Source organism: Oncorhynchus kisutch, unplaced genomic scaffold, assembly GCF_002021735.2.
Source record: "Oncorhynchus kisutch isolate 150728-3 unplaced genomic scaffold, Okis_V2 scaffold1390, whole genome shotgun sequence".
In the NCBI taxonomy this organism is placed as follows: Eukaryota; Metazoa; Chordata; class Actinopteri; order Salmoniformes; family Salmonidae; genus Oncorhynchus; species Oncorhynchus kisutch.
The window spans coordinates 25,426-53,313 of NW_022263335.1; the positions used below are offsets into that span (position 1 = coordinate 25,426).

The following is a 27,888-nucleotide window of genomic DNA, read 5'->3' on the forward strand; positions in this document are numbered from 1 at the left end:
TTGTGGGATCATGAGTCGACGACAGCAGTCAGAATAGAATTTAGCGCCATAGGAAAGGGGATATCAATGCTTTGCAGTCGCTTCCTCTCCTTGCTCCCTTCTCTTCATCCATACTGACCTGTGACACATGGATAGGTAAAAGCAGATAACCTAAGCCTAGGTTTCCCGACTTCTGCATTGTTAAGTAGGCAGGGAGAGAAGGAAGCCATGCGCACAGGGTGCTGGCATAATACGTACGGCGCAGCACGCGCCCAATAAAAATGTATTGAGCAACATGTTCTACTGGTTTTTAACAGATATAATTTTGTGTTTTATTTTCAGTAACAAATAATTATTTATGCGCGTCGACAGTGTAAATAGAGCAATGCACGCGTCTGCTGGGACGGGAGTTTTTATCTTGTCCTTGACATCAATACCCATTTCATTTTTCTTCAACTCTCTGATCTACACTAACAGGTGAGTAGGGATATTGTCGATAATATAGTTGTCATGTGTTTTACTGTAGCCGTTAATAAACCTTATAATGCTAGATAGTGGATGATGCTATAGCCTAGTAGTTTTGTATGCAGTCTTGTATGCAATCTAGTTTAAAAGCATTAGTAATATGTATCCTAGTTGATTTGATTCTTAGCATGTTATTTCTGGTTAGGCCTAATTAATTGAGTATTTTTTATGTCTAGCATTGAGACAGTCTTTTTCGCTGGATCTACAACTGTTCTTATCTTGGCTATATCTGCATGCTTTCTATTCAAGAAGAAGGCACCCAAAGACCCTCTATTCTATGGTGAGAGTTTACATTGTTTTCCTCTACATTCCCCAGTGTTTTCCCATGCAGGTATTCTCTATTTTAACTAAGACTTGTAGGTTTAGGCTAGTTTTCCTCTACATTCACCAGTGTTTTCCCATGCAGGTATTCTCTATTTTAACTAAGACTTGTAGGTTTAGGCTAGTTTTTATATACATACAGTATATCCAAAGTGACTTACATGCATGCATACATTTTGATATGGGAGGCCCCAGTGGGAATGGAAACCCGACGATCCTGGACCTGGTGTTACAAGCGCTCTGCTCTACCAACTGAGCCACAACGGGCTCTAACTTCGCTGTTGTACCTGTCTTTGCTACGCACACTAGACCACTTATTTTGCAGATTTTTTAAGGTTTACTTTGCTATGATTTTGTTATATGTTTGTTAATTGAAGGAACTGATTGTAAGAGCATCTGCTAAATGACTAGAATAACTCAAATAAGTAAAGTCAAATAGAACTGTATTATTCAGTGTTCTCTTGTTCTGACAGTGTTTGCAGTGTATGCATTCCTGAGTGTGGTAAACCTGATCATTGGTCTGGAGCAGGACAGTATCATTGATGGTTTCATCACCTTCTATCTCAAAAATGCAAGTAAACATCCCTGTGGCACACACACGGGCGCATGCACACACACGGACGGACGGACATACATGGACCTAATGGACGCATGTATGGACACACGCACACGCACACACACACACACACACACACACACACACACACACACACACACACACACACACACACACACACACACACACTACCTACAGTCCATGCCACTGAATACAGAAATGAAAACTGAAAACTGTCCCATGCAATGAAGAACCCAATGAAAGCAGACTTTAACAGTGTTATAGTAATATATCTTCATACCTTTATCATGTTCATTACAGGCAGACCCCTACATTAACACGGCCCATGGACACATGATCTCCTATTGGGATGGATGTGTCCACTATCTCATGTACCTGCACATGGTTGCAGCTATAACCTGGGGGTATGTGCTTTACATTGACTTTATAGCCGTTTAGGAGACACATCCAAAGAGGTTTAGAAAAATAACATTTAAATGAGTCTGTTAAGACTGTATAAGTAAGTTTAATGGAATCTGTTAAGACTATATAAGTAAGTTCAATTGAATCTGTTAAGACTATATAAGTACGTTTAATGGAATTTGTCAAGACTATATAAGTAAGTTCAAGGGAGTCTATAAAGGCCATATAGGTAAGGAAGCTAAAACAATCAATTTTTTATTCATTTAACCAGGCAAGTCAGTTAAGAACAAATTCTTATTTACAATGACGGCCTAGGAACAGTGGGCTAACTGCCTTGTTCAGTGGCAGAACAACAGATCTTTACCTTGTCAGCTCGGGGATTCGATCTAGCAACCTTTCAGTTACTGGCCTAATGCTCTAACTACTAGGCTACCTGTTGCCCTACATATATTTACATTGATAGTAACTACCACTCAACTGTATTTATCTGGGGGTAATAACTCCTAAATAAGTCCTTATTAGGTTGTCTCAGCCTTTGGCTCATGCTCACACAAAGTTAAGACCATATAACTAAGTGCAATGGAATCATTAAGACTATATAAGTAGGTTTAATGGAGTTTATTTAAGCAATAAGGCTTGAGGAGGTGTGGTATATGGCCAATATACCACTGCTAAGGGCTGTTCTTATGCACAATGCAACACGGAGTGCCTGGATACAGCCCTTAGCCGTAGTATATTGGTCATATACCACAAACCCCTGAGGTGCCTTATTGCTATTATAAACTGGTTACCAACGTAATTAGAGCAGTAAAAATAATTGTTTTGTCATACCTGTGGTATTCGGTCTGATATACCACGGCTGTCAGCCAATCAGCATTCAGGGCTCGACCCAACCCAGTTTATAAAAAGTCTTTAAAGGTAAGGAAGCTGAAACAATCATACATTTACATTGATAGCAAATACCACTGAACTGTACATATCTGGGTGTAATAACTCCTTAATAAGTCCTTATTATGAGGTTGTCTCAGCCTGTAGCTCATGCTCACATTAACAGACATAACCCATGTCAGTATCAGACATGATGACTTAGGGTGCCATATTATACACAGTGAGTGAGCTCCAAGTTTTGGGCCATTTTACACATTTTCTGTTGTTTTGGCTCTGTACTCCAGCAATTTGGATTTGAAATGATAGATTAAAGTGCATACTGCTGGCTTTCATTTTTGGGGTATTTTCATCCATATTGGGTGAATTGTTTAGAAATTAAATAAAATGTTGTACATAGTCCCCCGACATTAGGGGACCAAATGTATTGGGACAAGTTAACTTTTGGTCCCATATTCATAGCATGTAATGACTACATCAAGCTTGTGACTCTACAAATTTGTTGGATGCATTTGCTCTTTGTTTTTGGTTGTGTTTCAGATTATTTTGTGCCCAATATAAATTAATGGTAAATAATGTATTGTATTATTTTGGAGTCACTTTTAATTGTAAATAAGAATAGAAGTATATTTTTTACATGAATGTGGATGCTACCCTGATTACGGATAATCCTGAATGAATGGTAAAAAATGATGAGTGAGAAAGTGATATAGTGTAGTGCACTAATTCTGATCAGAGCTCATAGAGGTCCTAGTTATGGGCTACAACAAGGAGCCACAGTAATGATGTCTGTGTTGTGCGTGTTGTGTGTGTTGGGATGTGTGTGTTGTGATGTGTGTGTTGCCTGTCTTTGCAGGGCAAGCTACAGAGCCATCGGCCTGTACTGGGTGGGGTCCATTCTCATGCGCGTCATCGTCTACATTCCTGGAAATGTTGTGGGTGGGTACTCTCAAACGAATGGATCAAATTAGACCGTTACTTCATTGAACATGCATGGCTGATATGCTTTATCCCTGAACACAATGCAAATCAGTCTCAGCACAGATCTAGTGAGATTTACCCCTGTACACAGACAGAACATGTATTGTCTATCCTCAGAGAGGAACATTATTTTCACACATGCTTTTTGATCTCTCCCCACCAGGGAAGTATGGTACCCAGCTGAGCCCCCTGTTCCTGGTCCACATGCTCTACGTCGTGGTGTCGGTGTGGGCCTGCTTCCACGTCTTCAGCCAGTCCACCACCAGACAGGCTCAGACAATGGTAAGAGCCCAATCCTTCAGGGTCAAAGGTCATACAATATTGCATTGTAACCAGATGCTATAATGCAACACTGCAAGGGACATAGTCACTCTCCATTTATCAGTAACAAGCCTACTTGTTTACATCCACCATGATTGACCACCAGGGAATTTGGTTAAAGATGCCAAAGTAAAAATAGATGTTCCCAGATATTATTAGACAATTCAATGGGAATTGGCTCCTCTTGCAGAGGCCAAGTGTTTTTTGACTAAATGTTTTCATGTCAATCTGAAGCATTTCAATCTGAAGCTTTTTTGGTGTGCACACATCGAGCTGCAAATCCTGACTTCAGCAATATCACTATCCATTAAAACAGAGAGACATTGCTGATGTTGGTGTATTTTTCTCTCTCTATTTTTTCTGTCAGAGTATCAATGAGGCCCAGAGGACTACGCTAGTGGAGAGGCCCCTAGACTTTCTGTTTGTCATCTACCTCGTCCCTGCTACATTTTTCTGTGTCTTCAGAGGCCTGGTAAGAACCACAGAGACATTGCCAAACTACAGATGCCAGCCAGTTGTACTTCTAATGGATCTATGGGTTACCGTGGCGGCTGACATGTCCCCCTCGAAAAAGAGGGTTAAATAAAGGTTAAATGGTTAAATAAAGGTAAAAGCTACCTGAGAAGGATGATGGATGAAAATGTTAGAGCATGGTACTGAATGTCACTCTGAGCTGAATAAAAGCTTGTTACAAAAGGAAAAAAAGCTTCTGTTACAAAAGGATCATTATAGTTATACTCATTGCTGAAGAAAGGTTTGAGGCCCATTTAGCTGTTTACAACTGGGCCTGATGTAACACTCATTGAACAGTGTCTGGCCTAGGTGGCCCTGGACTGCCCGACAGAGTGGTGTCAGGAGTACACACAGCTATATGAGCCTTACCTGAAGGACCCGTCGTCTTATCCTAAAATACAGGTAAGTAATGGAAAGGCCAAGCCATGTTGCACACTGTTATATGGATGATGGACTCATACGTTTGTCATGTCTAAAATAGAGGTGATATTTTCCTCTCACTAAAACAGCTGTAAACCAAACCCAGCACCACATTCTAAATAACGGAAGCTTTGATACTTTAACTCTTGATTGCATTTGCATGTGGTGCGTGTCGCTCGCTGTTTAATACTAAATGTCTTGTTAAAGTTACGTTTTTCCTCACGGAAATTGTTAAAGAAAAGTTTAAATGTATTTTCACTTATGGGAGTTAGCTAACAAAGCAGGTGTCTTAGCAAGAGAAATATAGCACCGTCTAATCATTAGATCGGATGAGACGGTGTCAACCTTTACATTCATATGGGATGGAGGCCTGCTGATTTCTCCTAATGCTTTAGTAGGATCTACACAGCAGATAGACTAGCACATAGAATATATAAACAGCTTGACTTTGGGTTTAACATCAGTAGGTGGATTAACAGCGATGGGTTTAACATCAGTAGGTGGATTAACAGTGATGGGTTTAACATCAGTAGGTGGATTAACAGCGATGGGTTTAACATCAGTAGGTGGATTAACAGCGATGGGTTTAACATCAGTAGGTGGATTAACAGCGATGGGTTTAACATCAGTAGGTGGATTAACAGCGATGGGTTTAACATCAGTAGGTGGATTAACAGCGATGGGTGTAACATCAGCGCTCCATTATCGGTTAGACCGGCCATAGCCAGGTGCACTGCAGGTTAGAATAATTAACAGGTTAGAATAATTCACATGGCAGGTTAGGAGAATTAACGTAGCAGGTTAGGAGAATTAACGTAGCAGGTTAGGAGAATTAACGTGGCAGATTAGGAGAATTAACGTAACAGGTTAGGATAATTAACGTGGCAGGTTAGGATAATTAACGTGTCAGGTTAGGATAATTAATATAGTAGGTTAGGATAATTAACGTGGCAGGTTAGGGTAATTAATATAGTAGGTTAGAATAATTAACGTGGCAGGTTAGGATAATTAACGTGTCAGGTTAGGATAATTAACGTAGCAGTTTAGGAGAATTAAGATAGTAGTTTAGGTGTAACGACGTTCTTCGTTTGTCGAAAGAGAGGACCGAAATGCAGCGTGGTGGTTACTCATGTCTTTAATGAAATAAACGACGATACATGAAATAACTTATAAATACAAAAACAACAAACGGAACGTGAAACTTATTACAGCCTATCTGGTGAACACTACACAGAGACAGGAACAATCACCCACGAAATACAAAGCGAACTCAGGCTACCTAAATACGGTTCCCAATCAGAGACAACGTGAATAAACCCCTGTCACACCCTGGCCTGACCAAATATATAACGAAAACACAAAATACAATGACCAAGGCGTGACATTAGGATAATTAACGTGTCAGGTTAGGATAATTAACGTGTCAGGTTAGGATACTTAACGTGTCAGGTTAGGAGAATGAGATTAAGGTTAGGAAAAGGGTTAGTTTTAGCCAAAATGCTACAGTTATCAACAATCGACTCGTCGTGCCGCCCAATCAGCCACACAAAACGGTCTTGATTTGCTTTCCACACTCCCACTTCTGTTGACACGCCCACTTTCAGACACACGCCATGTTTGCAGTTACCCATGACTCACTACTTACCTCAAACTATATAGTAGGACCCCTTTTAATCTCTATAGCTGTGTTTACACAGGCAGCCCAATTCTGATCTAATTGGTTTTTTTGACCAATCACATCAAATCTTTTCACATATTTTTCAGAGCTGATCTGATTGGTCAAAAGGCCAATTAGTGGAAAACAGATCAGAATTGTGCTGCCTGTGTAAATGCAGCCTATTATGTCTCTGCTGTGTCCTAGATGATAGTGAACATGCTTTACTCCGGTCCGTACTACATCATTGCGCTTTACGGGCTGCTCGTGCCTGGGTGTGAGTGGATGCCTGACCTCACTCTGGTCCACTCTGGGGCAATAGCACAGGTGAGTGGGGAGCCTAGAAATATAACTGTAATGAAATTACTATTTCAAAAGAAGTAGGGTGAAGTTCCCCTTCCTACATGCTGATCTTGGGTCAGTTGTGCATTTTCCCCACTATAGGTCAAAGTTAGGGTTGGGGGAGAGGATCCTAGATCTATACCTAGGGGATATTTCAGCTATACAAATTCCAGTGTTGTCCTAGATAAATTATGTGAATGACTGTGGCTCTGCACATGGTTAACTCATCTGTTTTCCTGTGGACAAGCTGTCGTACTGCAGAGGCCAGTGCGTGCGCACACACACACACACACACACACACACACACACACACACACACACACACACACACACACACACACACACACACACACACAGTCTGATTAGTGCTATAAATTCCCGGGTTTCTAAGGTACTCTCCCTAACAAGGGCTCAGGGAGCGCTCTGTATATGGCCAGTATTGATGCATCCCCAAGGACCGGTGATATTTGCTAAAGCAACTGACCCACAGTGTGCAGGCTTTTGTTCCATTATTGTGCTAAACAACACACCTGATTCAACTGATCACACCGTGTCTTGATGAATTGAATCAGCTTTTAGTCACACACAGATAGACATTAGACTGACACATTCTTTCTCAGGTGGATTTACCTTGCTTGCAGACCTATTTCCCTTTGGGTACAATACATTTTGGTTGATTGGTTGGTTGGTTGGTTGATTGATTGGTTGATCGCTCAAAATGTGTGTATGTGTACCACTTAAAGCTTATTTAAAGATCACATGTGTAGTTGGAAGCAGCAAACGAAACAGTGAGTGGCTGCCATTGCTTTGTTGTGAAGCCAGTAGGCTGTCCTGTGCCATCAGTCCCAAGAGAGACAAAGGCTGGGCCCATCTTTAGACACAGCAGGCACGTTGCCTAGCCAGGCTAAATATAGAGGTAGAGAGAGGCCGAGTGTGTGTACAGACAGACAGACAGACAGACAGACAGACAGGCTCATACATCTTGTTTCAATGCCTCTCCATGCTAGGAATGACAGCAGTAGGCTACAGGGAAATAGGCCCAGTTCAGAGTTTGATAGTGGAGAGATATTCCACTCATGATACTGACAGAATATGACAGTGAACAGCTCAGGAGAGTGTAGGTCTATGCTATGGTACAGGGTTCATAGAAGACATATGGTATGCTTGTACAGTATATAGAAGAAAGGTTTCTGAATACCAGATGCGTACCAAGAATCCAGCTTTTCTAGTGTATCTTCCAGCTTTCATGTTGAGATCAAAGCGGATCCTTCATTTATCTTTCATTCTTTCTCCTCATCTTCTTTCTACCCCTCCACTTCTTGTTTTTATACTCTCTCTGTCTTATCTTCTCTTCTCTCCTCCTCAGGCCCAGTTCTCCCACATCGGTGCATCTCTCCACACGCGGACGCCGTTCTCCTACAGAGTACCAGCTGACAGCCAGATTGTCTTTCTATTAGTCAATGCCCTGTATGCCATCGTACCCCAAGCCCTCTGCTACCGCTGTGTCACTAGCCCTGCCTTCTTCCTCAGAGACCAACAAAATGACAAGAGGACTGACTGAAGGAACTGACTGACCAACTGACTGGCTGGCTGGCTGGCTGACCGACTCAGGCCTTGACTACGCAGAAACCAGTCCAAAAGTATCTCTCTGCCTAGCATAACCGCAGAAACCAGTCCAAAAGTATCTCTCTGCCTAGCATAACCGTAGAAACCAGTCCAAAAGTATCTCTCTGCCTAGCATAACTGCAGAAACCATTCCAAAATTATCTCTCTGCCTAGCATAACCGCAGAAACCAGTCCAAAAGTATCTCTCTGCCTAGCATAACCGCAGAAACCAGTCCAAATGTATCTCTCTGCCTAGCATAACCGCAGAAACCAGTCCAAATGTATATCTCTACCTAGCATAACCTCAGAAACCAGTCCAAAAGTATCTCTCTGCCTAGCATAACTGCATAAACCAGTCCAAAAGTATCTCTCTGCCTAGCATAACCGCAGAAACCAGTCCAAAAGTATCTCTCTGCCTAGCATAACTGTAGAAACCAGTCCAAAAGTATCTCTCTGCCTAGCATAACCGCAGAAACCAGTCCAAAAGTATCTCTCTGCCTAGCATAACCGCAGAAACCAGTCCAAAAGTATCTCTCTGCCTAGCATAACCGCAGAAACCAGTCCAAAAGTATCTCTCTGCCTAGCATAACCGCAGAAACCAGTCCAAAAGTATCTCTCTGCCTAGCATAACTGCAGAAACCAGTCCAAAAGTATCTCTCTGTCTAGCATAACTGCAGAAACCAGTCCAAAAGTATCTCTCTGCCTAGCATAACTGCAGAAACCAGTCCAAAAGTATCTCTCTGCCTAGCATAACCGCAGAAACCAGTCCAAAAGTATCTCTCTGTCTAGCATAACCGCAGAAACCAGTCCAAAAGTATCTCTCTGCCTAGCATAACTGCAGAAACCAGTCCAAAAGTATCTCCCTGCCTAGCATAACCGCAGAAACCAGTCCAAAAGTATCTCTTTGCCTAGCATAACCGCAGAAACCAGTCCAAAAGTATCTCTCTGCCTAGCATAACCGCAGAAACCAGTCCAAAAGTATCTCTCTGTCTAGCATAACCGCAGGAACCAGTCCAAAAGTATCTCTCTGTCTAGCATAACCGCAGAAACCAGTCCAAAAGTATCTCTCTGCCTAGCATAACCGCAGAAACCAGTCCAAAAGTATCTCTCTGTCTAGCATAACCGCAGAAACCAGTCCAAAAGTATCTCTCTGTCTAGCATAACCGCAGGAACCAGTCCAAAAGTATCTCTCTGTCTAGCATAACCGCAGAAACCAGTCCAAAAGTATCTCTCTGCCTAGCATAACCGCAGAAACCAGTCCAAAAGTATATCTCTGCCTAGCATAACCGCAGAAACCAGTCCAAAAGTATCTCTCTGCCTAGCATAACCGCAGAAACCAGTCCAAAAGTATCTCTTTGCCTAGCATAACCGCAGAAACCAGTCCAAAAGTATCTCTCTGCCTAGCATAACCGCAGAAACCAGTCCAAAAGTATCTCTCTGTCTAGCATAACCGCAGAAACCAGTCCAAAAGTATCTCTCTGTCTAGCATAACCGCAGAAACCAGTCCAAAAGTATCTCTCTGCCTAGCATAACCGCAGAAACCAGTCCAAAAGTATCTCTCTGTCTAGCATAACCGCAGAAACCAGTCCAAAAGTATCTCTCTGTCTAGATAACCGCAGAAACCAGCCCAAAAGTATCTCTCTGCCTAGCATAACCGCAGAAACCAGCCCAAAAGTATCTCTCTGCCTAGCATAACCGCAGAAACCAGTCCAAAAGTATCTCTCTGTCTAGCATAACCGCAGAAACCAGTCCAAAAGTATCTCTCTGTCTAGATAACCGCAGAAACCAGCCCAAAAGTATCTCTCTGCCTAGCATAACCGCAGAAACCAGTCCAAAAGTATCTCTCTGTCTAGCATAACCGCAGAAACCAGCCCAAAAGTATCTCTCTGCCTAGCATAACCTGGTGGCCAGTCTGTTTCATATTCTGCACTGGCCAACTCTAAGTGTAGTATATTCAATACTCACAACTGTAGTCTTTAGTGTACACTACTGTAGTCTCAGTAGTGACTTAAAAACAGCATCCAAGCATATCTTGCTCAGTGGTACATTCCTTTACATAGAAAGAAAACTGGATACCTTTACTTCATTTCTGTTTGTCAGTGACTAGTCTTAGCCTATTATGGAACTGATTTAGGATCAGTTTAGCCTTTTAGATTGCAATGAATAACAATAAATGGACAGGGGGACCTGACCCTAGATCAGCAGCATTCCTACTCTGGGATATGTTATGAATACAGCACTGTTCTAAATGTGTTTTCAGCTAAATTACTTGTATTCTTGTTTACTTTTAAATAAAACAAAAGGTTTGTTGTCATAAAATGCTATATGGTGAATCAAAATAGATTGTGTTATGTTTAAAGGTGTTTGGAGAGGATTTAAGGACTAGTTTTATGGACGCAATATTTTGATATTTGTGTCTAATTTAAGTGTTAAAAACCTGAAATAAGTCTTGATTTGTAAAATCTGATTTGTGTTTTCTGGCTCTGTTGGTGCTCTTGCATGTGAGATGTCCGTGTTATCCAAATAATAAGTGCAAACACTGAGTGCATTCCAATGAGTTTATTCTGTAAAAGTCTTGTCCATAAACAGCAACAGTTTACTTTAAACTACAAACCTTTAAAATGTAAAACATGTTCTAATTCCGAGCATTAACAAAGATTGAAAGGTTTAAATAAAAAAATTCAAATGTATGAGTTTACATTTCACACAGTATTATAATCAACTATCATCAAAAAAATAAATAGAATATATTTTTCATAAAGACATAGGAAGGAGAGCAGGCTACTGGCATACCATTGATGGGAGTGTGTAACAGTAAGTTTGGAAGCTGAACCAAGGCAGAAAACACAATTTTCCAGCATGCCAGGCGCCAACTTTACACCAAACACTAAAGCTGCATTCATGACAAGTCGGAAACTCTGAAAATATGACTTAAAAACTAGTTGTGTGCATTCACATGCCTTGAACTCATTGAGAACGCTGATTTTCGTAATTCCTTAGTAGGTGATGTCACTTGTAAATAGTTGGAGGGCAGTTCAAATGTAATTTTTTTATTTTTTAATTTTTTTTAACTAGGAAGCTTGTATTTCTGAGTTTCCAACATGTCATAAATGCCTCAGGATGAAAACCAATATATCGTCTGATAAAGGTGCTTGCAAACATGGTTGTGTTATGTCATTTCTTCTCATTCACCGCACTGTGGAAGAATTGTGAATGGAAAAACAACAGGTATACTGAACAAATATATAAACGCAACATGCAACATTTTCAAAGATTTTACTGAGTTACAGTTCATATAAGGAAATCAGTCAATTTAAATTAATTCATTAGGCCCTAATCTATTGATTTCACATGAGTGGGCAGGGGCGCAGCCATGGGTGGGCCTGGCTCCCAAGTGGGTGGGTCTATGCCCACCCAGCCAATCATTATGAGTTTTTCCCCATAAAAGTGTTTTTTTTACAGACAGAAATACGCCTCAGTTTCATCAGCTGTCCGGGTGGCTGGTCTCACACAATCCCGCAGGTGAAGAAGCTGGATGTGGAGGTCCTGGGCTGGTGTGGTTACACGTGGTCTGCGGTTGTGAGGCTGGTTGGATGTACTGTCAAATTCTCTAAAATGACGTTGGAGGCGGCTTATGGTAGAGAAATGAACATTCAATTCTCTGGCAACAGCTCTGGTGGACATTCCTGCAGTCAGCATGCCAATTGCATGCTCACTCAAAACTTGCGACATCTGTGGCATTGTGTTGTGTGACAAAACTTTTATTGTCCCTAGCACAAGAGCACCTGTGTAATGCTAATTTAATCAGCTTCTTGATATGCCACACCTGTCAGGTGGATGGATAATCTTGGCAATGGAGAAATGCTCGCTAACAGTGATGTAAACAAATTTGTGCACCAAATTTGAATTTTCAGCTCATCATGAAACATTTTACATGTTGCGTTTACCTTTTTGTTCAGTATAATTGAAAACGTTAAGAAAATAACTAGGTAGTTGTGTACAACAGTTGAGCATGCCACTATAGAAAGCTTTTAAAATATACCATAACCCATTCTACTGACACAGGTTAAAACCGATTCATCACTTCCCATAGAAAGATGAAGGCAGCGTAGTGCACAAAAGTATGTAGGTGGTAGGATTCCATTTGGGATGCAGAACGAGTAGTTAGCTAGATCAGTCAGGTAGAATACTGGCCCTATACTCTACAACCAAAGTCAAATATATAGATAGAGAGTTAGAGAGTCGGTTTGTGCACAACACTTCGTACATTTATCTATGTCTTTTCCCATTCATCTTTTGCGGTTACATAAAAGAGCAACATACAGTGCTGAGTGATATGGATATGTTATACAGTCAGTTAAACACACATTTCAAATTTCCAGTAACTTTCCCCAAATTCTCAGGTTTCCCATGAATTCCAGTCGTATGATCACCGGATTTCCTTCTTATTCCCTCCTGATTGCAGCATAATTCCAACCGGGATTTCTGGAAAACTGGAAAATTTTGAAAATGTACTGGAATTTTGCAACCCTAAGCTAGTCCCTCCCCTTAAACCAATTTTTTATAAAAGCAAATTCAAGATACAACTAGTATGATCAGAACACTGCAATACCCAACATATATCAATCATCATAGACCACAAGGGAGTATATTATACTGTATATTCATAGAAGTTTTATCAAACATAGCTAACATGTTTACCTATATGACATCATTGATGGATTAATCAGATAGTGGAGGCTAAGGGTCAATATAAATATCGATTTATGCTTATTTTACAGTTTAGATATGAAATGTGGCGTTCTGATTTTGAAAGAGACGGGGACACAAGTGTGTGTGTATGTTGTTTTGAAGCTAGTTACCTTGGCTCTAGTCAAGCCTGGGCGTCTATTGGCTGAAGCAGAGTTGTACAGATTTAGTGATATACTGTAGTAGATGTGTGTTATTTTCTACATAGAGATAGACGTGAATGACCCATTACAGGTAGTGCTAGAGGTGGTGATTATGGGAGTTTGACCATTCCAATATCACGTGACAGCAACAATGAATACCTTCCCTTCCCTCTGCAGGTGTCCACAGCACCTAATGTTCTTCTCTCAGCAACTGGTTCTGGAACAGAGGCATACAAATATTCTAATTGAAAAATATCCTATTAAACAATTAGAATACACATCAGAAACATAAGTATCTGACAGTGACACAGGACACAATGAAGTGATATAATAATGCTGTTTGAAGGATACAAGAGAATCAGAACAGTTATTTTGCTACCATGCCCCCTGGTGTCAGTATTCCTGCATTGGATGAACAGTATCAGCAACATTTTCACCTCCATTTTAATCTTTGCTAAATCAAATAAATTAGTAATCAAGTGTTGATCTTGCAACACTATCACTTTGCGGTACCAAGGAAGGAATAAACATACCTGTGACTGAAATGTGTCAACTAGGGTCAATGTCACGCCAAGCATACAAACAGATCTGGGATCAGGCTACATCCACCATGGTTGGGGTCAATTCAAATTGAAGACAGTCAATTCAAGAAGTAGACTGAAATTCGGACTTAATTGTTGTAAAAATGTTATATTTTCAATAAACTGAAAAGGAGAACCTATTTATTTAAAAAAAAAAATATATATTTTAAATTCAAATCCTTTCCTGATTTAACTGACTTTAATTAGAATTGTCCCCAACCCTGACATCCCCCCTGGGCGGCCCACCTTGCTGTCGGCAGTGTTCTGAATGATGCCGTTATCGGGGTCTCCCCCCTCCGATCCGCTCTTCTGATCCTCCTCTTTCCCGTCCTCCAGATCCTCCTCTCCAGACGAGATCCTGGACAGCTTGGATGACTTCTGGGGACAACACACACAGATCAGCACTATTTATTTATTCAGTGAATGCAAAAAAAATGTGGTGCATGGTTTTCTCCACCCCACAGGCCATAGGGGGCTTGCTTTTATGCCCCATCGCTGGAGGTTGGCGAGGCATGGGCCGTGGCCAGTTCTGAACCTATTGAGGACCACTCCTTCCTGAGGACGTTGAAACCAGGAAGTTGTTGTGTGCAGGTAGTGATGAGGTGCTTATTTGTCAGAACAGCACTCATGCAACACTAAATGGACGTGCTTTGCTAGTGGATAGCTAGAGTCCATGATACTGTATCAATAAGTATTGCATACAATTTCACAAATATGATTTGCTGTCTTGCAATATGTGGGAAACATAGAGTCTCATTGAACAATAAAGTAAGTACTTAATGAAGTTTAATGAATGCATCCATTGTAAACAGTGTGCACAACTGGTGAACTGAAGTCAGGTGCAGGAGAGCAGAGATGAGTGAACAGGCACACTTTATTTGGCAGAAGGAAAACAGTCGGACGCAATATAAGGAAAATATACACGTAGAGTGATGAGGGGATGTAAAACAGGTGTGCGGAAAAACAAGACAAAACAAATGGAAAATAAAGGTGGAGGGGTGATGGCTAGAAGACCTGTGACGTCGACCGCCGAGCGCCGCCCGAACAAGGAGAGGAGCCGACTTCGGCGGGAGTCGTGACATCCATTATTCTTTGAACCGGACGATTTTTTAAATAATTTCTGGAACCCAAATGTTCTGTAGGTATCTGAAAAAGTGAGCATGGCTAATGATGTTTCAACCAATCCCTTCATCAGATCTGCTCCCTGTTAGAATGGCATAATGTATTAACATCCCTGTTAGTATCATAATGTATTAACATAACATCCCTGTTAGAGTATCATAATGTTTTAACATCCCTGTTAGAGTATCATAATGTATTAACATAACATCCCTGTTAGAGTATCATAATGTATTAACATAACATCCCTGTTAGAGTATCATAATGTATTAACATCCCTGTTAGAGTATCATAATGTATTAACATCCCTGTCAGAGTATCATAATGTATTAACATCCCTGTCAGAGTATCATAATGTATTAACATCCCTGTTAGAGTATCATAATGTATTAACATCCCTGTCAGAGTATCATATTGTATTAACATCCCTGTTAGAGTATCATATTGTATTAACATCCCTGTTAGAGTACCATAATGTGTTAACATCCCTGTTAGAGTACCATAATGTATTAACATAACATCCCTGTTAGAGTATCATATTGTATTAACATCCCTGTTAGTATCATAATGTATTAACATAACATCCCTGTTAGAGTATCATAATGTATTAACATAACATCCCTGTTAGAGTATCATAATGTATTAACATCCCTGTTAGAGTATCATAATGTATTAACATCCCTGTCAGAGTATCATAATGTATTAACATCCCTGTTAGAGTATCATAATGTATTAACATCCCTGTTAGAGTATCATAATGTATTAACATCCCTGTCAGAGTATCATAATGTATTAACATCCCTGTTAGAGTATCATAGTGTTTTAACATCCTTGTTAGAGTACCATAATGTGTTAACATCCCTGTTAGAGTACCATAATGTATTAACATCCCTGTTAGAGTATCATAATGTATTAACATCCCTGTTAGAGTATCATAATGTATTAACATCCCTGTTAGAGTATCATAATGTATTAACATCCCTGTTAGAGTATCATAATGTATTAACATCCCTGTTAGAGTATCATAATGTATTAACATAACATCCCTGTTAGAGTATCATAATGTATTAACATCCCTGTTAGAGTATCATAATGTATTAACATCCCTGTTAGAGTATCATAATGTATTAACATCCCTGTTAGAGTATCATAATGTATTAACATAACATCCCTGTTAGAGTATCATATTGTATTAACATCCCTGTTAGAGTATCATAATGTATTAACATCCCTGTTAGAGTATCATAATGTATTAACATAACATCCCTGTTAGAGTATCATAATGTATTAACATCCCTGTTAGAGTATCATAATGTATTAACATAACATCCCTGTTAGAGTATCATAATGTATTAACATCCCTGTTAGAGTATCATAATGTATTAACATCCCTGTTAGAGTATCATAATGTATTAACATCCCTGTTAGAGTATCATAATGTATTAACATCCCTGTCAGAGTATCATAATGTATTAACATAACATCCCTGTTAGAGTATCATAATGTATTAACATCCCTGTCAGAGTATCATAATGTATTAACATCCCTGTTAGAGTATCATAATGTATTAACATCCCAGTTAGAGTATCATAATGTATTAACATAACATCCCTGTTAGAGTATCATAATGTATTAACATCCCTGTTAGAGTATCATAATGTTTTAACATCCCTGTTAGAGTATCATAATGTATTAACATCCCTGTTAGAGTATCGTACTGTATTAACATAACATCCCTGTTAGAGTATCATAATGTATTAACATAACATCCCTGTCTGAGTATCATAATGTATTAACATCCCTGTTAGAGTATCATAATGTATTAACATCCCTGTTAGAGTATCATAATGTATTAACATAACATCCCTGTAAGAGTATCATAATGTATTAACATCCCTGTTAGAGTATCATAATGTATTAACATCCCTGTTAGAGTATCATAATGTATTAACATAACATCCCTGTAAGAGTATCATAATGTATTAACATCCCTGTTAGAGTATCATAATGTATTAACATAACATCCCTGTTAGAGTATCATAATGTATTAACATCCCTGTTAGAGTATCATAATGTATTAACATCCGTGTTAGAGTATCATAATTTATTAACATAACATCCCTGTTAGAGTATCATATTGTATGAACATAACATCCCTGTTAGAGTATCATAATGTATTAACATAACATCCCTGTTAGAGTATCATATTGTATTAACATCCCTGTTAGAGTATCATAATGTATTAACATCCCTGTTAGAGTATCATAATGTATTAACATCCCTGTTAGAGTATCATAATGTATTAACATCCCTGTTAGAGTATCATAATGCATTAACATCCCTGTTAGAGTATCATAATGTATTAACATAACATCTGCTCTGCATAGCTCAGTTCAACTCTGTGTGTGATGCTGATTTGTTCAACTTTCACTACAACACACTGCACGTATAAAGAACACAGGTCAAATGCTATGTGCGCTTAAACAAAACAGCTGTATTTGCACTGAGAAACAAAACAGCTGTATTTGCACTGAGAAACAAAACAGCTGTATTTGCACTGAGAAACAAAACAGCTGTATTTGCACTGAGAAACAAAACAGCAAAAGCATAGCCAGCACTTAGAAGGACAAGAGCAAGAAAATGTTCATCTGTGTAATGCAAGCACGAGTTAGACTTCCAATTTGAGAGGCTGAGGTCGGTCTTCTGGAATGCTACATTCCATCGAATAGATGTGCGTAATAGAGCCCAGTTGCTAGGCAACAGTGGTTGCTAAGCGAGGATGGGGTGGAGGGGGCTGTGGGTGACTTTTTTCAACCCAGGCCTCAATGGACACCACAGTAACATTACCTACAACCACCCTGCCTCTGTATGGGCCCATAGGCTTTGTGTTGTCCTGATGAAGGAAATACCATTCAAATGGAACTATCAGCGTTTCTCAACCCTCCGAGTTCACTTCATGATCATTATTTTTCAAGATATGCTGACGACTTGCAATGTAATGTATCAGTAGGCTTATGATAGCCCCCCCTCCTATTGCTCCCCTGAACATACGCACCTGCACTCTGACCTTTTACCTTTAACCTATAGATTAGCTATAGCTCCGGAGAGACTAGAGATAGATCTCAATAGTTTCACGTGGCTTCCTCTCATCTTATCGTTTGTTTCATTTAGCTGACATTGCTAAACAAGTGAAGACAGATACCTGGTTGGAAGGCATTCGTCATATTGCTTTCACCTTGTCCGGTCAGTGCAGATGAAGGAGAGGAGGCAAGGAGAGGAAGCCCCTTGAAAGTTTTTAGATGCACTTTAGAGATGCCCCTGAAATGACCCTGTTGTCAACCATCTCATACATACAAATCTAAAAACACGCCCAAGACCATCGTGACATTTATGTTAAGCTAGTGTTCTTCAACCCTGTTCCTGGGTTCCCACAGGCTGGCAGACCTTTATATAGCCCAGCACTAACACATCTGACCAAAATAATCATCTATCAAGTCTTTGAACCAGGTGCGTTAATGATGGGTTGGAACAAACATCTGCACACCCTGTGGGTCTCCAGGACTATGGTTGAGTTCTACAGGTTTACAGTGTGATAGAGTGTAATAACAGGTCTGATAACTAGTTTGTGATGACCTGGTACCTTAGAGGAGGCCGTCCTTTTCCGTTTGAACCCGGCCCTGTCTTCCTTCAGTTTGCCTTTGTCATCTTCCACCTCCTCTATGGAATCTCTCTCCTCTCCTTCACTGCTTCCGTCTGCCACGTCTCCTCCTTCTCCCGCCGTCTTGGAAAAGCTCTGCTGCTGGATGGCCTGAGAACATAGGACAGCGTACAGTAGAATAGAGTACAACTTTATTGTCCACACAGAGTAGGAAATATACCTTTGGCTTCATAGTGACATGAGAAAAATCTACAAAACAGTACAGTGAGCAGACACTATTCACTGATGTGCTATTGAGATCAACTGAGAAAATATTGAGAGCAAAACAAATCAAATAGATTAAGGAACTCTCCAGGAGAGGACTGCACCAAGGTGAAGCAGCAGCCCATAATATGAGAATGCACCGTCCACATATCTTGATTACTTTTGTATACTTCTGTATGTGCCGGCCAATCCACAAAAATGGACTGAGAAGCACGACGGACCTGATAGCCGGTGAATTTGACCCCTGCGTTGTTCTCGATCTCCCACAGACCCTCGTTGAAACCTTTCCTCTTGTTGGACTTGCCAAACTTGTCCTTGTACTCCTTGTATGGTAGGAGATCCCTGGGGCCCAGGAAGGCACTGTGGTGGGACAGAGATGGTGAGCAGTAATACCAACCTGACCAGAACCAAACCACTAACATTCATCTGTTATCACAAAAATGTAACTTACACTGAGTGTACAAAACATTAAGAACACCTTCCTAATATTGAGTTGCACCCCCCCTTTCCCCTCAGGGCAGCCTATATTCGTCGGGGCATGGACTCTACAAGGTGTTGAAAGCGTTCCACAGGGATGCTGGCCCATGTTGACTCCAATGTTTCCCACAGTTGTGTCAAGTTGGCTGGATGTCCTTTGGGTGGTGGACCATTGTTGATACACACGGGAAACTGTTGAGCATGAAAAACCCTGAAGCATTGCAGTTCTTGGCACAAAGTGGTACGCCTGGCACCTACTACCATACCTTGTTCAAAGGCACTTCAATCTTTTGTCTTGTCCAATCACCCTCTGAATGGTACACATACATAATCCATGTCTCAATTGTCTCAAGACTTAAAAATCATTCTTTATCCTGTCTCCTCCCCTTCATCTACACTGATTTGAAGTGGATTTAACAAGTGACATCAATAAGGAATCATAGCTTTCACCTGGTCAGTCTATGTCATGGTAAGAGCAGGTGTTCTTAATGTTTTGTACACTCAGTATATGTACTACAAAGACTCTGTCATGTAACTGATATACTCAAGTTGTGCTACTGTTTTGTGAAGTGAGCGTTCATGTTTATAACTAGAGTGTGTGTGCAAACAATAAATGTATTCGCTATAAAGTACCCAAGTTAAGATAGTGTTATATTTAAGCAATGAGGCACAAGGGAGTGTAATATATGGCCAATTTACCACGGCTAAGGGCTGTTCTTATGTACGACACAACACGGAGTGCCTGGGCACAGCCCTTAACCGTGGTATATTGGCCATATACCTCAAACCCCTGAGATGCCTTATTGCTATTATAAACTGGTTACCAATGTAATTAGAGCAGTAAAAATAAATATGTTGCCATACCCGTGGTATACGGTCTGATATACCACAGCTGTCAATTATCATTCAGGGCTCAAACCTTCCAGTTTATAATAGGCCTATATTATCTGCTGATCACTATAATACAGTGTTATAACGGGCTCCCGAGTGGCGTAGTGGTCTAAGGCACTGAATCGCAGTGCTAGCTGTGCCACTAGGGATTCTGGGTTCGATTCCCGGCTCTGTCGCAGCTGGCCACGACCAGGAGACCAATGGGGCGGCGCACAATTGGCCCAGCGTTGTCCGGGTTAGGGGAGGGTTTGGCCGGCAGGGATGTCCTTGTCCCATCGCGCACTAGCGACTCCTGTGGTGGGCCGTGCACAGTGCACACTGACACGGTCGCCAGGTGCACGGTGTTTTCTCCGACACATTGGTGCGGCTGGCTTCCGGGTTAAGTGGGCATTGGTTGGGTTGTGTTTCGGAGGACGCACGGCTCTCGACCTCTCCCGAGTCTGTACGGGAGTTGCAGCGATGAGACAAGACCGTAACTACCATTTTGATACCATGAAGAGAAAGGGGTAAAAGTACTAAATAAAAAAATAATACAGTGCTATAACTGTGTAACACCATAGGCCTCAGTGTATTAACATAGGCCTCAGTGTATTAACATAGGCCTCAGTGTAATAACATAGGCCTCAGTGTAATAACATAGGCCTCAGTGTATTAACATAGGCCTCAGTGTATTAACATAGGCCTCAGTGTATTAACATAGGCCTCAGTGTAATAACATAGGCCTCAGTGTATTAACATAGGCCTCAGTGTATTAACATAGGCCTCAGTGTATTAACATAGGCCTCAGTGTATTAACATAGGCCTCAGTGTATTAACATAGGCCTCAGTGTATCAACATAGGCCTCAGTGTATTAACATAGGCCTCAGTGTAATAACATAGGCCTCAGTGTAATAACATAGGCATCAGTGTATTAACATAGGCCTCAGTGTAATAAGATAGGCCTCAGTGTATTAACATAGGCCTCAGTGTAATAACATAGGCCTCAGTGTATTAACATAGGCCTCAGTGTATTAACATAGGCCTCAGTGTAATAACATAGGCCTCAGTGTAATAACATAGGCCTCAGTGTATTAACATAGGCCTCAGTGTAATAAGATAGGCCTCAGTGTATTAACATAGGCCTCAGTGTAATAACATAGGCCTCAGTGTAATAACATAGGCATCAGTGTATTAACATAGGCCTCAGTGTAATAAGATAGGCCTCAGTGTATTAACATAGGCCTCAGTGTAATAACATAGGCCTCAGTGTAATAACATAGGCCTCAGTGTAATAACATAGGCCTCAGTGTATTAACATAGGCCTCAGTGTAACACCATAGGCCTCAGTGTAACACCATAGGCCTCAGTGTAACACCATAGGCCTCAGTGTAATAACATAGGCCTCAGTGTAATAACATAGGCCTCAGTGTAACACCATTGCCCTTAGTGTAATAACACAGGCCTCAGTGTATTAACATAGGCCTCAGTGTATTAACATAGGCCACAGTGTAACATCATAGGCCTCAGTGTAATATCATAGGCCTCAGTGTAACAGCATAGGTCTTAGTGTAATAACACAGGCCTCAGTGTATTAACATAGGCCACAGTGTAATAACATAGGCCTCAGTGTAATAACATAGGCCACAGTGTAATAACATAGGCCACAGTGTAATAACATAGGCCTCAGTGTAATAAGATAGGCCTCAGTGTATTAACATAGGCCTCAGTGTAACACCATAGGCCTCAGTGTAATAGCATAGGCCTCAGTGTAATAACATAGGCCTCAGTGTATTAACATAGGCCTCAGTGTAACACCATAGGCCTCAGTGTAACACCATAGGCCTCAGTGTAACACCATAGGCCTCAGTGTAATAACATAGGCCTCAGTGTAATAACATAGGCCTCAGTGTAACACCATTGCCCTTAGTGTAATAACACAGGCCTCAGTGTATTAACATAGGCCTCAGTGTATTAACATAGGCCACAGTGTAACATCATAGGCCTCAGTGTAATATCATAGGCCTCAGTGTAACAGCATAGGTCTTAGTGTAATAACACAGGCCTCAGTGTATTAACATAGGCCACAGTGTAATAACATAGGCCTCAGTGTAATAACATAGGCCACAGTGTAATAACATAGGCCACAGTGTAATAACATAGGCCTCAGTGTAATAACATAGGCCTCAGTGTAATAACATAGGCCTCAGTGTAACACCATAGGCCTCAGTGTAATAACATAGGCCTCAGTGTAATAACATAGGCCTCAGTGTAATAACATAGGCCTCAGTGTAATAGACCTCAGTGTAATAACATAGGCCACAGTGTAATAACATAGGCCACAGTGTAATAACATAGGCCTCAGTGTAATAGGCCTCAGTGTAATAACATAGGCCACAGTGTAATAACATAGGCCACAGTGTAATAACATAGGCCTCAGTGTAATAACATAGGTCCCAGTGTAATTTTTATTTATTTTTTATTTTACCTTTATTTAACCAGGTAGGCAAGTTGAGAACAAGTTCTCATTTACAATTGCGACCTGGCCAAGATAAAGCAAAGCAGTTCGACAGATAAAACGACACAGAGTTACACATGGAGTAAAAACAAACATACAGTCAATAATGCAGTATAAACAAGTCTATATACAATGTGAGCAAATGAGGTGAGAAGGGAGGTAAAGGCAAAAAAGGCCATGATGGCAAAGTAAATACAATATAGCAAGTAAAATACTGGAATGGTAGTTTAGCAATGGGAGAATGAGCAAAGTAGAAATAAAAAATAATGGGGGTGCAAAGGAGCAAAATAAATAAATTAATTAAAATTAAATACAGTTGGGAAAGAGGTAGTTGTTTGGGCTAAAGTGTAATAACATAGGCCACAGTGTAATAACATAGGTCCCAGTGTAATAACATAGGTCACAGTGTAATAACATAGACCACAGTGTAATAACATAGGTCCCAGTGTAATAACATAGGCCACAGTGTAATAACATAGGCCACAGTGTAATAACATAGGCCACAGTGTAATAACATAGGCCTCAGTGTAATAACATAGGCCTCAGTGTAATAACATAGGCCACAGTGTAATAACATAGGTCCCAGTGTAATAACATAGGCCACAGTGTAATAACATAGGCCACAGTGTAATAACATAGGTCCCAGTGTAATAACATAGGCCACAGTGTAATAACATAGGTCCCAGTGTAATAACATAGGCCACAGTATAATAACATAGGCCTCAGTGTAATAACATAGGCCACAGTGTAATAACATAGGTCACAGTGTAATAACATAGGCCTCAGTGTAATAACATAGGCCTCAGTGTAATAACATAGGCCACAGTGTAATAACATAGGCCACAGTGTAATAACATAGGCCACAGTGTAATAACATAGGCCTTAGTGTAATAACACAGGCCACAGTGTAATAACATAGGCCACAGTGTAATAACATAGGCCTCAGTGTAATAACATAGGCCTCAGTGTAATAAGATAGGCCTCAGTGTATTAACATAGGCCTCAGTGTAACACCATAGGCCTTAGTGTAATAACACAGGCCTCAGTGTATTAACATAGGCCACAGTGTAATAACATAGGCCTCAGTGTAATAACATAGGCCACAGTGTAATAACATAGGCCACAGTGTAATAACATAGGCCTCAGTGTAATAGGCCTCAGTGTAATAACATAGGCCACAGTGTAATAACATAGGCCACAGTGTAATAACATAGGCCTCAGTGTAATAACATAGGCCTCAGTGTAATAACATAGGCCACAGTGTAATAACATAGGCCTCAGTGTAATAACATAGGCCACAGTGTAATAACATAGGCCACATTGTAATAACATAGGCCTCAGTGTAATAACACAGGCCACAGTGTAATAACATAGGCCACAGTGTAATAACATAGGCCTCAGTGTAATAACATAGGCCTCAGTGTAATAAGATAGGCCTCAGTGTATTAACATAGGCCTCAGTGTAACACCATAGGCCTTAGTGTAATAACACAGGCCTCAGTGTATTAACATAGGCCACAGTGTAATAACATAGGCCACAGTGTAATAACATAGGCCACAGTGTAATAACATAGGCCTCAGTGTAATAACATAGGCCTCAGTGTAATAACATAGGCCTCAGTGTAACACCATAGGCCTCAGTGTAATAACATAGGCCTCAGTGTAATAACATAGGCCTCAGTGTAATAACATAGGCCTCAGTGTAATAGGCCTCAGTGTAATAACATAGGCCACAGTGTAATAACATAGGCCACAGTGTAATAACATAGGCCTCAGTGTAATAGGCCTCAGTGTAATAACATAGGCCACAGTGTAATAACATAGGCCACAGTGTAATAACATAGGCCTCAGTGTAATAACATAGGCCTCAGTGTTATAACATAGGCCACAGTGTAATAACATAGGCCACAGTGTAATAACATAGGCCTTAGTGTAATAACATAGGCCACAGTGTAATAACATAGGCCACAGTGTAATAACATAGGCCTCAGTGTAATAACATAGGTCCCAGTGTAATAACATAGGCCTCAGTGTAATAACATAGGTCCCAGTGTAATAACATAGGCCACAGTGTAATAACATAGGCCTTAGTGTAATAACATAGGCCACAGTGTAATAACATAGGCCACAGTGTAATAACATAGGCCACAGTGTAATAACATAGGCCTCAGTGTAATAACATAGGCCACAGTGTAATAACATAGGCCCCAGTGTAATAACATAGGCCCCAGTGTAATAACATAGGCCTCAGTGTAATAACATAGGCCACAGTGTAATAACATAGGTCTTAGTGTAATAACATAGGCCACAGTGTAATAACATAGGCCTCAGTGTAATAACATAGGCCTCAGTGTAATAACATAGGTCCCAGTGTAATAACATAGGCCACAGTGTAATAACATAGGCCTTAGTGTAATAACATAGGCCACAGTGTAATAACATAGGCCACAGTGTAATAACATAGGCCTCAGTGTAATAACATAGGCCACAGTGTAATAACATAGGCCACAGTGTAATAACATAGGCCCCGGTGTAATAACATAGGCCACAGTGTAATAACATAGGCCACAGTGTAATAACATAGGCCACAGTGTAATAACATAGGCCACAGTGTAATAACATAGGTCCCAGTGTAATAATATAGGTCCCGGTGTAATAACATAGGTCACAGTGTAATAACATAGGCCACAGTGTAATAACATAGGCCACAGGAGATGCTTTTGGTAATATGCTTATCAACAAAAAGTTGTAAAGAAAAGGTGTGTATATGTCCCAAATATTCCCTATGTAGTGCACTACTTACCCCATTGGGCTCTGGTCAAAGGTAGTGCACTATATATAGGGAATAGGGTGCAATTTGGGACATAATAGTGTGTTGGCTTACGTTTCATGTGTGCCGAAGAAAAATATGGGATATTTATTAGCAGGTGGCTTGACAGCTCCCTCTGGAAGTTCATCAATCTAATGGGGGTAGAGAGAGAGAGAGAGAGAGAGAGAGAGAGAGAGAGAGAGAGAGAGAGAGAGAGAGAGAGAGAGAGAGAGAGAGAGAGTGATGTAGAGAGAGAGAAAGTGAAGTAGAGAGAGAGAGTGATGTAGAGAGAGAGAGAGAGTGATGTAGAGAGTGATGTAGAGAGTGAGTGAGAGAGAGAGAGAGATGTAGAGAGAGAGAGAAGAGAGAGAGAGAGAGTGATGTAGAGAGAGAGAGAGAGAGAGTGATGTAGAGAGAGAGAGAGAGTGATGTAGAGAGAGAGAGAGAGAGAGAGTGATGTAGAGAGTGAGAGAGAGATGTAGAGAGTGAGAGAGAGAGAGAGAGAGAGAGAGAGAGAGAGAGAGAGAGAGAGAGAGAGAGAGAGACTGTTATTACACTCAAGTCAGATGTATCTGTTCATGGGATCTCAGAAATGAACCCATAATACAAACTGCAACAGTGTATGTGAACTGCATTAACACACTTATATGTCAGTAAGCAGTAGTGTCCTAACTTCAATGCTGTGTGTTGTCTACATATTCCAAACAATAGAAATAAGAGTGTAAAGTGTCAGTATCTTGAAACAATGTTGCAGATGCTAGAACACTTGAGGCCAACAGTGTAATCTGAACGCTTACAATGTAACATTGTTGTTGGAAAGGGCTCACGTCACCCGGTTACCTCAGGTCAAGTCTGACTGACTATAAAGGCTAGCTCTAGTAGGCTATACCAAATCGCTGCTACAGTAGCTAATTACTCTGTAGGTCGATACAATTACAACCGCTTTGCATTCAAGTGAATTTGTGGAATGTGGGAAATGAAAAGTAAAAACAGTACGTAAGGAAGAGACGGATTCAAAAACAGACGTAGTAGCACACCATTCTCATTTCCTGACTGGGAAACACAGGGAAAATGTAAAGAATGGTAAACATAAGAATGACTGGTTATTGTGGTTTGCAGCGTATCAAAATAGCGATCCGCAATAGCTGAATATGTGATGAAGGTAGGTAGGTAGGTAGGTACACTGTGAACTAAGCTGCGAAAGACAAACACGCATGGTGAAGAAGGTGGCGGCAAGAGCCCATCGCATATATCCCAAAGCATCGGCGGTATTGTCTCAGGCAACCCCGCCTCCCTGCTTTTCAGCTCGGCTGCATCACCTACTCACCCTCGCTGGCCAGTGTGGGTATCCCTTCATCTTCGCAAAAACCAAATCTCCTGCCTTGTACTCCCGCGGCCGTGGACGAGCCATAATGACTGTGTGCCAGCCTACTCCAATTTGAGATGAAAATAAATTAAGGTGTTTTAGTTCGGCCCTCAACAGAGATGGGGATTATCGACCATCAATGTTTTGATAGCAAGACCGCAGTTTACACGTAAATAAATAATTAAAGCAAAGGATAAGGCCTGGAAACGGTGCCTCATGCACGAAAATGTGTAGATCAGCGCAAGAATACAGGTACAAAACCTAAATCCCAACGTCGAGAAGCTGTCACTGTAGTCCTTAGAGAGTGTTAATAATAATAATAATTTTAAAAACGTCCTCAATAGTGGATGTATTAATTTAAAAAGGACAGCGGCATGGAGAACATGGACTCTCACCAAAATTAGGCTACTCCTCAAATAGAGACAGAAAATATGGATAATTCCTAGACTACATTCCTAGACGACCAATTTCTTGCCTGTCCTTGCAGAGGCACAATTTAAAATGCAGTATTGTTTTCAATTACAGCCTACATTTTGAGTAGCCTCCAGGCTACTTAAATATGCTAAATAAACGATGGCAGAAAATAGGTCTGCCAGTGCCATAGGTGTCAAACTAACCCTAGTCCTGCCAAAGTATATGCAGCAATATACTACCTTGTGCAAAGAACACCGCGAATTAAAGAGTCTGTAAGGAACTTTTGCTTCTGGGGGAGCCCAGATTATCTCATTGGATAGAAAGGGACACACCTTCCCATGTACATGAGCATAAACTACAGTATATAGAGTGCCACAGTATGAGTCATAATACCCAT

At 40.7% G+C, this 27,888-nt stretch overlaps 2 protein-coding genes across 4 annotated transcripts; one reads left to right on the top strand and one right to left on the bottom strand.

Moving 5' to 3' along the window:
* On the top strand, positions 1-11,686 carry LOC109878589 (transmembrane 6 superfamily member 1). 2 transcript variants are annotated; one of them, XM_031818441.1, is made up of 11 exons: positions 1-135; positions 322-456; positions 681-784; positions 1,299-1,396; positions 1,703-1,806; positions 3,546-3,628; positions 3,834-3,952; positions 4,359-4,463; positions 4,814-4,906; positions 6,786-6,905; positions 8,287-11,686. In XM_031818441.1, the coding sequence occupies exons 2-11, from the start codon at positions 338-340 to the stop codon at positions 8,479-8,481; spliced, it is 1,140 nt and encodes a 379-aa protein (XP_031674301.1). In that variant the 5' UTR covers positions 1-135; positions 322-337; the 3' UTR covers positions 8,482-11,686. The 2 variants fall into 2 exon arrangements, with proteins under 2 accessions (XP_031674301.1, XP_031674300.1); XM_031818440.1 differs by having other exon boundaries at positions 2-456.
* Positions 11,070-27,888, bottom strand: LOC116366209 (hepatoma-derived growth factor-related protein 3-like). 2 transcript variants are annotated; one of them, XM_031818442.1, is made up of 6 exons: positions 27,039-27,888; positions 25,787-25,863; positions 19,261-19,399; positions 18,758-18,925; positions 14,245-14,376; positions 11,070-13,634 (listed from the first exon to the last, which is right to left on the bottom strand). In XM_031818442.1, exons 1-6 carry the CDS (start codon positions 27,120-27,122, stop codon positions 13,608-13,610), a joined length of 627 nt encoding a protein of 208 aa, XP_031674302.1. In that variant the 5' UTR covers positions 27,123-27,888; the 3' UTR covers positions 11,070-13,607. The 2 variants fall into 2 exon arrangements, with proteins under 2 accessions (XP_031674302.1, XP_031674303.1); XM_031818443.1 differs by having other exon boundaries at positions 14,245-14,373; positions 27,039-27,762.